Source organism: Bemisia tabaci, chromosome 2 (assembly GCF_918797505.1).
Source record: "Bemisia tabaci chromosome 2, PGI_BMITA_v3".
NCBI classification, from domain to species: Eukaryota; Metazoa; Arthropoda; class Insecta; order Hemiptera; family Aleyrodidae; genus Bemisia; species Bemisia tabaci.
In genome coordinates this window covers 27,502,458-27,513,923 of record NC_092794.1, presented here as the reverse complement: position 1 = coordinate 27,513,923, position 11,466 = coordinate 27,502,458, and the positions used below count along the sequence as shown (strand labels likewise).

General features: G+C 39.4%; 2 protein-coding genes across 2 annotated transcripts in view; one reads left to right on the top strand and one right to left on the bottom strand.

The window, feature by feature from the left end:
* Window positions 1-39: 39 nt before the first annotated feature.
* Window positions 40-7,691, bottom strand: LOC109032435 (alpha-ketoglutarate-dependent dioxygenase alkB homolog 6). The gene is made up of 5 exons (XM_019044561.2): window positions 7,380-7,691; window positions 5,891-6,067; window positions 4,950-5,057; window positions 3,763-3,870; window positions 40-1,665 (listed from the first exon to the last, which is right to left on the bottom strand). The coding sequence occupies exons 1-5, from the start codon at window positions 7,425-7,427 to the stop codon at window positions 1,396-1,398; spliced, it is 711 nt and encodes a 236-aa protein (XP_018900106.2). The 5' UTR covers window positions 7,428-7,691; the 3' UTR covers window positions 40-1,395.
* Window positions 7,692-8,670: 979 nt separating this feature from the next.
* Window positions 8,671-11,466, top strand: part of LOC109032431 (uncharacterized) — a 39,234-nt gene continuing 36,438 nt past the window's right edge. Inside the window, exon 1 of the mRNA XM_072297057.1 lies at window positions 8,671-10,881. Within this exon, the coding sequence (XP_072153158.1) occupies window positions 10,700-10,881 (182 nt within the window). The 5' untranslated portion in view covers window positions 8,671-10,699. The remainder of the gene's footprint in view (window positions 10,882-11,466) is intronic.

Sequence of the window (11,466 nt, the reverse complement as noted above, 5' to 3'; positions counted from 1 at the left end):
GACTTTTAAGGCGGGAAAAGTGGCCAGGCATCTACTACAAGCCCTCGCGCACAAATTCCCTGCGTTGTCCGAATTTAGAAATAAAATCCATGGCCGTGACGAATTTTTTAAAAAAATTTGAAAATGCGTACTTTTGCCCCATTTCATGGGGTAAAAGTACGCAGGTGAAATTTTTTTTCAAGAAACGTCTCCCGGGCTCAAAATCGCTGATAAATAACGGAAAACGACTGAAACTGGTCGCAAAGGGCTTTAATAGTGCCTAACCACTTTTACTATGAAAAAAAAAAAATAATTCAGTTTCCAAAAGCTCCCAAAAAATTTTCGAAGTAAATTTTTTAAAATAGGAAAATAAAAAAGTTTAACTGCCCAAACTAAACAAAGGAACATAAAAATTTATTATGATACTTATTAAGTTGCCTACATCTTCTATTTTGAAGTTCCTATACCCCCCTCCCCCACTACGCCCCACTTTTGGGCGCGTACTTTTGCCCCATTCTGGCTGCGTACTCTTGCCCCATTTGTAAACATTGGACAACATAACCTAAAACTTCGAGCCCAAGGCCCGAGGTGTGAAAACAACCACGGCTTATTAAAGCCAACACTATAACACTTTGATATGGTGCTTGTCCGATTTTTTCCATCAACTATTCTACTCACAACAGACAATTCAATTTCAAAAAAAATCGATCTTTTTTTCATGAAAAGTGAACTTTCCTCATAATTCCGTGGAAACAGGTCCGATCTGCACAAAACTTCGTCAACAAGTGAAACTCAACGTTGCCAACAACGAACACCCGGTGTCATCACAAATTCAAACAAAGCGAGCGAAAAAAGTGCGGTGCGTACTTTTGCCCCGTGCGTACTCTTACCCCCACCTACCCTACTGACTGAGTTAAGAAAATCAACTTAATGAAGGATTGAATGATAGATATTAAAGTGTTTTTGGAGGACATCCACTAGCATACCATGATGACAGTAAAGAAGTTACAAACTCTTACTCACACACAGCATCCCATTAAGTAATTACAGTTTAAGTGAATATGTTTAAAATAGTATACATTTAGTTGTACTGAGAAATTGAAACAAGTAACTTTAGTACACGAGACCCTTATGGACTTGATCAGCACAAAGTTTGCTGTAAAGCTCTTAGATGATGATTACATTATCAAAGAAATGCTTACATTACACACAAAAAGTCTATCGAGCACCGGCTATTCCATTTACTTCTCAATCACCTATTGGTCACAATTTTTTTCTTCTTTTTTTTTCATTTTAAATCAACTTTCTTTGACTCTACAACAAACTTTGATACTACATTTTCTGACATGCCAATTGGTCATTTTATCACATTACTTATATAATGAGTGATATATTAGTGTAATTTGATGATGAATCCTAAGAAAATAACTTTATTTTGGTACTCTTTGGTGCGTTTCGTATGGTGAGTGAAATTCGAGTTGAACGCTTTAACTCATCACCTACCTTCGCTTGACACAGATGAAGGTTCTTGATGGTTTCATCAATGGTATCTTGCGTTTGTTCTGATATCCCATGCAGGTGGCGATGGTACATATCTTCTTGCAGAATTAATAAACTTTGTCTTTCTAACAGGAGAGTGGCACAGGGTTTCGGAAGGCCAAGTTCAGATGTAGTGCAACCTTGATCCTTCAAAAGTCAAACCAAAAGAATAGTGAAAACATTTTCATAAAATAATACAAGGAAAATATTGATGCCAATGATGACTATGTAAATATTATTTAAACGCGGTTTACAAAGGATACTTAGATTATTAGGATGTTTGACATGGTTTGGAATGGGTCGGTTGTGATGGTTACAGAATTGTGTTTTGGTAGTTCAAGCTAAAAGATTTGCAAAAACAAAAAAAAACCGTTCAAACGTCAAGTTTCTATTCCAATATTAACGAAGATATTGCCCTTCAAAACACACGGTTTATGACACCATCCAGTATTGCATACCATGATCTCTTCCACCTTGGTTTCATATGTGCTCACATCACATTGAGCAGCCAGTGCAGATGTATGTCTCACTGATTGATGAAGGGTATAAGGGGACGAAACCATGGTATACACGTCCGTGGTGGATGACATCATACACTATGTTTTTCGATGATTAACATTTCTGTCAATATTGCACGTAGAAACTTGACGTTCAAACAGATCAAACAGCGATCATAATGTTTTTTGCTAACCTATTATCAAAACATCAACATCAAATCAAACATCTGTGACTAGTGCAACTGACCAAGGGTTTCCTTCTGTTACCAGAAATCCTGACCAGAGATAAATGAACCGATAAACGTTAAAAAAATTCCTTATGTCCTCGTTTCTTTCTTCATGTAAGATAAAAAAACTGTTCAATAAATACAGTTTATTCAATTGCCTGTTTCCACGGAATTTTGATCCAAAACCCCTCATTATGGTCAAAATTGACCTAACTCAGAATTCAATTTTCAACCTGACTTGTTGAAAAGTGGTATTATGCATTTGAAAAATTATCACTTAAATCAAGGGATTTTTTATAAGATGTTGCAGAAACAGGCTGCTACAGTGTGCTTTAAGTTATAATGAGGCTATCATTTGGTAAACATAAACAAAAGAGCCAGCATTTGGGCAAGAAATGGTTTTAACACATCGATCAGATGTTGATACATATTTACTTTGCCAGATCCTCCTATGATATTGATAGAGAAACGTAATTGATAACATTTTAATCATATAACTTCGAATTAAATATTATCAATACATTTAATTTTTTGGTTCTGTTTTATTTGATTTTTACTCACAGTTTAGTACCCTAGTTTTTTGGATTTTTTCAGTGGTGCAGAAAGTTCCTGCCCTTTCTCCAAATTGAATTTGTCTCCCCTTTAGGTCCCTTTATTTGTCCTCCCTCCCCCAACTTGAGGTTAGATATTTGGATAATGGCCTGTTGCACACTAGAGATGGAGCAAACTAGGTAAAGTTTTTGAGACACATAGAATGTCTAAAATCCACTTTATACACATTATGTGGTCCATATGATCAGAGTTACCTCAGAATTTAGAAAATGTAATTCCCTGAAATTTCCCTAACACATTTTGGTAAAATTCCCTGACAATTTAAAATATGTCAGATGGTTAATAAGACATAATTTGAAATAGTTTTTAGACAAACTTTGTTGATCAATACGTCAAACACATTCCAGAAAGCAAGTAAAGGTGTCTTAATAATTTTTCCCTGATACTTTCTTCATTTTCCCTGACATTTCCAGGTTTTCTCCAAACTCCCTGACTGTGGCAACCTGCATATCATGCTGTTGTAGAGAGAAGATAGGCGTGGTGTTATAAGAGAGAGAAGAGGAGCACATTATGTACCTGTGAGATTTTAGGAGAAGGGAAAATCCAGAGGACTGGGGGCAGTTTGACCATCTGAATTTTTTTTTCTTTTATAAATTTTAATGGTAGGTATACAGAGAATCAATCACATGTAAACTATTAAAGATCATTTCATTTTCATAGGTTTGGACCGATCATAGAAGTGCCTTGCTAAGCTGCAAGCCTTAAAAAACAAGCCTTCCCCAATTTGAGCCTTGCTTTCAGCCCTCCCCCACTTTTATATCCTCACTGAGGTTCCCCCTTTAACAACCAGCAGGTCAGCTAGTTGGAAAGTCTCTACAATCCTCGTTTTCCTCTTTATGACACCTTACACTATTGATTGACGAAACACTACGAAAAGACAATTATGCTGGAACTGAATAAAAACTTACTTTTGTGAAATCCTCAGTTGAATGACGTTCATAAAATTCTAGAACAGTGTGAGATCCGCAGGTTATGGTTGTCACAATAGGGTGAAATAGAGGACCATCAGTGTGTGGCTAGAAGGAAAATTAAGATATCAGTCAAGATAGGTAAACTTTATTGGTCTGTATCTACATACAAAATAGGATACTTAAAAATTCTGAATACTTCAAATTGAGTATGGAATGGATGTACATTGACAATGGAACCATCAGACCACGTATCTTGTTTGCAGTGTTTAAAAAACTTCGCTTCTGCTTTATTTTTTTGAAGGAGAACAAAGCAATATCATCCCTTAACGTTTCCACAGAGTTTTCTTTGCACAGAGAAGAAAAATTATGGAAGTTTTTAAGAATTGATGTTGAGTAGTTTTACGTTTTAAAAATTGAGTATGACAGGAAATCTGCAACGTTAGAAACCAAAAAGCAAGGTCTGGTAGTTTCACTGTTGATATGATAATTTTTTGGGGCTAGAGAATTTAGCCTTAATTCTTCTAATTATGTGTATTTGGAGGTAAATGGAAAACAAAACCACAACATCCTACTCGCACACCGCACTTATTGACTGATAATTCTAACTATTATACAGAAATTTCTGTACTCCTGGTAAAACTGACCAGCTGAGATAACAGACCTCAACTGATACCACTTCAATGTTACCTTGAACCTCATTGGTCATGGGCAAAAAATTCTAGTACATAAACTGTGGACATATTGTGTTGAGGAGGCAACTGCACAAAAGAGTTTTTTTCTTTTTTCTTGATAGGGAAGGAGGGTGGGTGAGGGATTTCATTACTGATTAAGTTCAATTTTGTGGCTGACTCACACCCAGAGAAGGGCACAAAAAACAGTCTGTGGGGCTGGGGATCCAAGTAAGAACTAACCCTCGGAACTCTGAAGAAAAAACACAAACACTCCAGAAGCATTCCTGGAAACTGTTCTGCTCCCTCCACCTGACTTTAGAGATAAATTTTGACTCTGAGATGGAAAAAGGGGACATCATGACTTAATATACTATATTGGTGTATTTTGCAAATACCTACCTTGGAACTCATCTAGTTTTTTTAATTCTTTCTTTTTCTTTTTCTTTTCAGAGAGAAGAGACATAATACCTACTAGGGTTAGTTTTTTATAAGAATACAATTTTGAAAATTTACCATAATTCCTTGTCCAGGTAGATACTCATTAACGAGGACATGATTAGGCCGATTGCTTTGATTATACACAGCCAACTTATTAATCTTATCCATGTAAAACTCAAGCCACTGAAACAAGATCACATAGCATTACGCGAACAGGATAACAGGAGATGGAATAGTAGAATTTGAATCCATTACAAGACATTTTACAGGAAAAAAGTGGTACGTTCTGTCTAAGAGCCCTTTGCCTCTGCTTTCTGGCAAAGCTTTACTAAATCTCTTGTAATACATTGGCTGTAATTAGTGATAGACTTTTAAATATCAATTTAAAATGAAAGGCTTCTTGAGAATTTTAATGAGCATTCAAGTTACCTATAACATAATTATTATTTTAGATAAAATTTCTTTGACAGTATACTTATTTTGCCATATTTTTTATCATCAATGTATCCATTTCTTCAAAATGATAAAATTATTGTTTAATGGCAAGAAAATGTAGGATAATCAACTGGTACAAGTGTTTTTATCATTGATATTGGCAACAGGCAGCTTTATTTCAACTGATCATGAGAGAGGTGCAGAAACTTTCCAATCGTGCCACCACCCCTGTCGTGTGCCATTCGGCCATTGTAAAGGAACTACTGAGTGAACGGCAAGAAACAGGGAAACCTCCATAAAAATGGGACAAAACGGGGAAGCCCTGTGCAAAATATGATGTGATAACAGTAAAAAAGTTGGATTTTTGAAGCAAAAGGTTTTTTAGTCTTTTGGGGGAACCGATCATGAATTTTGGTTAGAGTTGGGAAAGATTACCTGTATTTGGGGGAAGGCTTGGAACTTTGTGTGCCCCTAAATTGAAAATTATCCATTGAAAAATGTCACTTGGGTATTGAAAAAAAAATGGCATGTCAATTATAAAACACAATAAGTTAACAGAACTAATAAGAAACTGGACAAACCTCAGGAATTTTTTCAGAGATCATGCCATTGGGATGGGGCACTCCACCCCAGTTTTGAAGTCTCCTATTGCGTAACTGGGTCCATTTGGGTTTTGGGCTGCTATTCACTTTATTCAAAATATTTTCCTCTTCTTCTGGGGTAATGAAATTTGGAATGTAATGTACTTTTGGAGGAACCTAAAATTGTGAAAAATTAAAATAAATAAACGAATGAAAAATACCAGTAAAAAGAAAAAGAAGAGAAATGAAATACCTAGTGCATGGACAGAGAACAGTAAACTGTCAATAATATACTCAGTTTTTTATGTCAGGCTTAACTGACAGGTTCAAGAAAGAGCTACTTACTAAGGGGTACAGGTAGTCCTTCAGAGGATAAAATAGTCGCAATTTCCGCCTCAAAAATTGCCTCTCTTCACGCGAAGGTCACAAGTACAAATTGTGCCGAAAAATTTCACAACTTTGATAGCTTGACTGCTTTTTTCTATTACTGCTGGAAGAATCATAAAGACTAGTTATGTTGAAAAATTGTCTCATGTGCTCGCAGATTTCCTCTGACTAGGGCCAGGGCGTTTTCTACATCTTTTACTTATTCATAAATGGCCTTAGGAATGGACAAGTTGAAGATAAGGTTCAACTCACTTATGACAGGCTGATGTTAGTGGGTTTGGGTTAACAAGATGTTCTTTGGAATTCCGCAACTTGGCGACGAATTTCCCCCAAATTGCTGTGGCACCACTTTCCAAATGCTTCCCCAAGCATGCTCCGTTACATAGTTCAAACCGATCTGCATAAGAACAGTGTAATCAGATCGGGGGAACAGCAGAGTGAGACAAGAAAATCTGGGGAATCTGCTGGCGACGCAGACAGCCCTTGCCCCTTTGGTGCAAAGATTATCACACTTAACTTTTCTAACAAACTGATCTAGTACCAACTTTGATTTAAAAGAATCTTGTAATATAACTTGAGAAATTCCACCACCATGATACCTTAGTGAGGTGAAAATACCCTTGCAACTCCTAGCAGGACAGTTGACACTCACACGTACATTAGACTGTGATGTGCAGTGGCTGGTGGCTTCATTTACCTACATCATGCATGAGTTGTAGTGGAAGGTGGTGGTGCAAGCTTTTGATAACAGAATGAAAACAAGGGCCAACTTATCAGCAGAGCTGACTTAAATTTGGTCCGTTAGTGCTGTCATGCAGCTTGGAAACTAATCCAAGGTAAGACACCCTTCATCACTCGTCTACCCCACATCAGACGGTGACCGCTTTCGAAATTCCAAATGAATCCTCGGTGTAATGCCCAGTGCGTAAGATCTGATCAGAGCAGATCAGATGAGTGTAGAATGAAACTAACCTTTCAGGAAAGCCTCATCAGAGTCTGCCACTTGGTAAATTATGGAGGGCAATTTTCGATCATTTATTTACTTCGTACTTCTCACGTTACAGTTAAGGTTTCATTCCTTCGTAAAAATTTTCAAACTTACCTCGGTGATTACATATGATTCTAGGTTCATGTTCATATTCTCTGTCATAGCAGAAAACAAGAGATGTGACAATCCTAGGATGAGCGCAATTGAACATGACAAGCAAGATCAGATTCGTAGAATATGCGTGTATGAAACTTCTTGCAGATCCACATGATTGTGTAACAATTTAATTGTAAGTGAACGTAACACTGAATAAATAATCTATTCAATTCAGAAAGTTGTGCACACGAAAAGTTCACAAATTTAGCCACGATACAACCAAACCTCCAAACTTGAAACCTTGAAGCTATCAACAAACAAACCCATGTGACCGGCACGACGCACGAAGTGGTGGGTGGTGGGTGGAGTGGGGCCATGGGCTCTCGAATGTGATTGGCCGTGTCTCAATATTCTTTTGCTGACGTCATGAAAAAGTATAAACAAAATATAAATTTCGGCGCGATTATACGTCTTCGAGGGGAGCGGGCGGGCGCGCAAGTAAAGCCCTTGTCCCGCGATCAAATGAATTTTTGTCTGCAGCCGGGGCTGTAGCCAGGGGGAGGGGGGGGGGGGGGCGAGAGGGGGCGTCGCCCCCCCAAGTGCGATTTTTCGCCCCCCCTAGTGAAGTGATATTGCGGAGTTTAATTAACTTCATTATTTATAGTCCCGGACTTTCGTCAAAAGTTCGGTTATTATTCCTCAATCCTAAAAGAGTTGGTGAATCAACTTATCAACAAGTTATTTGTGGAGTTGTCTTACAGCCAGGGCGCACACGCTGATCGCAGATAGCTTGTTTTTGAAGATGAGGCGACGCGACAGGCGACAGGGCATATAGAAAGAAAGGAGGTCTTTGCATTGCGGGCATCTTGGAATTTTTTTGATGACGTAGGTCGGCACAGCGACTTTTATCATCGATTTCCTTGGAAATGGTGTAATTTATGGAAAAGAGTCATTCTATTAAAAGTGCTTGAAATTATATCATGAGTTGATTTAAGCAAAAAAATTGGACATTATGGTCCGTTTTTCATACTTCGAATTCCGGATTTCGCTGGCCAGGTTGTACCGACCTACGTCACAGGGTAAACAAACCTCAAGATGCAAACACCTCCTTTTTTTTCTCTATGGCGACAGGGAGGAAGCAAATCCGAGACTCCGCGAATTTGTTCCTCGGCCGTCGAGGTTCGGCGTTGCCAGATCTGTTGGAGCCTCAAAGTTATATGATGCGTAAAACTTTGGATGAGAACTAGATATTGTTATTTTAAGTCTTGTGGAAACAATATCTTACTATCGTATATTGGTGACATTTTACAGATCGTGTATCCAGGCAATCCAGGTCTAATTTTCTCAGTTACACCCACACGTTATAAGTTGGCAACGCTGAGCTCTCCGTTCTCCCTGGGAATATCGGCAGTCGACTCAGTCGAGCCCCGAATTTTTTCCTTGATTTTTTCCAAACGTGGTTGATTTTGTTTTCTCTGTCCCGTGTCCTCTCTGGTTTTGATTAGTTTGAGCATAGTGTTCTATTCCAAGTTCAAGTGCTTTTTTGACACTGTTATTTACCTACTCCATACTTTTTCATTAATCAGTTCTGCTTCGCGCGCCGTCGGGGAAGGTACATACACGCGTATCTCGTGGATCTCGTGATTACGTGATTACGTGATTCGGCTTTGCGGTCTTTTTTTTTTTTTTCGCGTGATTCGTTTTTACGATTTTTGTCTCGCGATTATTGTTGGTTGATTCTTGTTCTAGTTTCTAGTGATCTTGTAGTGTAATTGATCTTGGATTGTGGAAATTGGTTTGGTGGAAATTGGATTACGTGATTACGTGATTCTGCTTTGCGGTCTTTTTTTCGCGTGATTCGTTTTTTCCTTGCGATTTTTTTTGGTTTAGTCTTGTTTTTTGTTTCGGTTTTTTGTGATGGTTGTCTAGTGATCTTGTAGTGTAAGTGAGTGTAACTAGTGAGTGTTGTGTGTGGGAGGCGTGTGGCTGGACAAACGAACGATAGTGTGGTAGAGGTTAGAGTGAATCAATTTAGTATGGCGAGTGCTATTAGGAAAAAGATAGGGGATCTGGGGAAGAGTAAGGTGGATAGCCCAGCGGGGGATGGGGGAAAGAAAAAAATGGGGGATAGTCCGGCGATTGTAAGTGAGGGAAAAAAACTGAGGTCTGGTAGTGTGAGAAGCGAGGTGGGAGTAGGCTCGGGGACACCTAAGGTAAGGTTGCCACCGAGGAGTAGAAGTGAGGAGAGGTTGATTGGGGATAAAAGAAAGGGAGTGACAAAAGTAAAAAAGTTGAAGCTAAAAATGGGTGAGGAAATCATTAGGCAAGAGAAGGTAATTGAGAACAAAGGTGGAGTTGTGAAGATAATGGGGGACGAGGAAGATGAGATAAGGATACGTAGTGGGAAGCAAGAGATTGTAACGAGTGATGGGAATAGAGACAATATGCAGGATTTGGAGAGGACACTAACGGATTGCACGCTAGAGGATAATTTGGAGGACGAATTATTGAATACGAGGATGGAGAATATGGAGATTGGTATAATAATTAATAGTGTGGGGACATGTTGTGAATGTTGGAGTGAGGTGAAGGAGAATGAGAAGGCAATTCGGTGTGACGGTGTTGAATGTAATTGGGGGCTACACCACATTAAATGTATATAGGAATGGGGGAGACTGAATTGGAGGTTTTAAATAAATATGTGAGGAATATAATGTGGTTCTGCGATAGGTGTGCTGAGGAGAGTAACAGGGCTATGGGGGATATGGTAATGATAAATGATGAGATGAAAATTGAGAAGGAAAAGATGAGAGTGGAATTGGACAGAGCATACGAGAAATTAAGGGTTGCGGAAATTAAGGGTGATGAAATAAGGAATAAAATGTTGAAGTTGTGCGTTGAGGCTAGGGAGGGTGATACGGTAGAAGAGGTCAGAATGCGTATCTATGAGCAAGTCAGGGGAGAAAAGGAAAGGATAGAAAAAAGGGTGGAAGTTAAGGATAAAGTTAGTGTAAGAAACAAGGTAATTTGGGTGTTGGGTGATGAATATACGATGAGAGTGGGGGAGAGATTGCAGAATGAGTTGTTCAGGGATGGCGTTAGGATAGTAAGTGAGACGAAAGGTAATGATAAAATGGACAAGTGGGCGAGTTATTGGCATGATAATAGAAGTGAATTAGAAGCAGGGGATGTGATCAAGCACCGGTCGTGTAGGTCGTCACGTTTTTCTACCGATAGTTATACTTTCAAGCCTCTATCGCTTCGACTTCCACGTGTACGTAAGCAGGGACCACCCACCGTTATAAGTAACTGTGTCACTGTTGTAAGATCGCTTCTTCATGCCGACCTTCTCTGTCTTGCAGATCCTCCAGACGCCCGGTGACATCATAGTGACCTTCCCCCATGGGATACATGGGGGATTCAATTCCGGACTGAATCGAAATGCGGCGCGGAACGTGGCCGCTCCCTGGTGGCTGGAGTTCGCCCGTTCCGCGCTACGCCACGAATGCGGCGAAGAAACGTAAGTCCTCGTGTGCAGCTTTAACAGAGTCACACGCCATTCATTCATTCTTAGCACATGCCATCTTATCAACGCAGCTACTCCCCAAATTTTTTGGAAGGCGACGGACAACCACTCGGGAAAGAGGCGACAAAAACAGTAACCGAGGATCATCCCGTCATTCGAATGGTCTCCTACTTTTACGAGACGAACGGCGCGGCGCGTATCCGATAACTCCATTCCCTTCACGGGAATCGATACCGCCTCTTCCCAGAGAGTCTGTCCGCCGGCCCTGGTAAAAAAGAATACTTTCAAGAGATATCGAATATTTCCAGGTTCGAGACGGAAAGATGAACTGCCTCCTTCATCCCTCGCCATCTTCTCGCAGGAATCAAATCCAATTATGTTTCCGTGTATGTATAAGTGACCCGGGGAACCAAAGTACCTTCAAAGGTAACCTGGTTGAGTCCGAGACTAACCCAAGGGGACTCTCGGTTGAATTAATTCCCCGTTTCCTCGTTCTATCTCTGGGGCGTTCCTATACTTAAAAAATCTTGACCTTATACGATATCAAACATTTTGAGTTCGGAAATGGAAATCAGGGAT

Bases quoted from the DNA above. Each gene is read 5' to 3' on its own strand.
- LOC109032435 (XM_019044561.2), bottom strand. From the start codon at position 7,427: ATGACAGAGAATATGAACATGAACCTAGAATCATATGTAATCACCGAG. The intron at 3,871-4,949 runs GTAAATTTTCAA...TTTTCCTTCTAG, and splicing joins TACCTGGACAAGGAATTATG to CCACACACTGATGGTCCTCT. The intron at 1,666-3,762 runs GTAAGTTTTTAT...TGACTTTTGAAG, and splicing joins CAACTGAGGATTTCACAAAA to GATCAAGGTTGCACTACATC.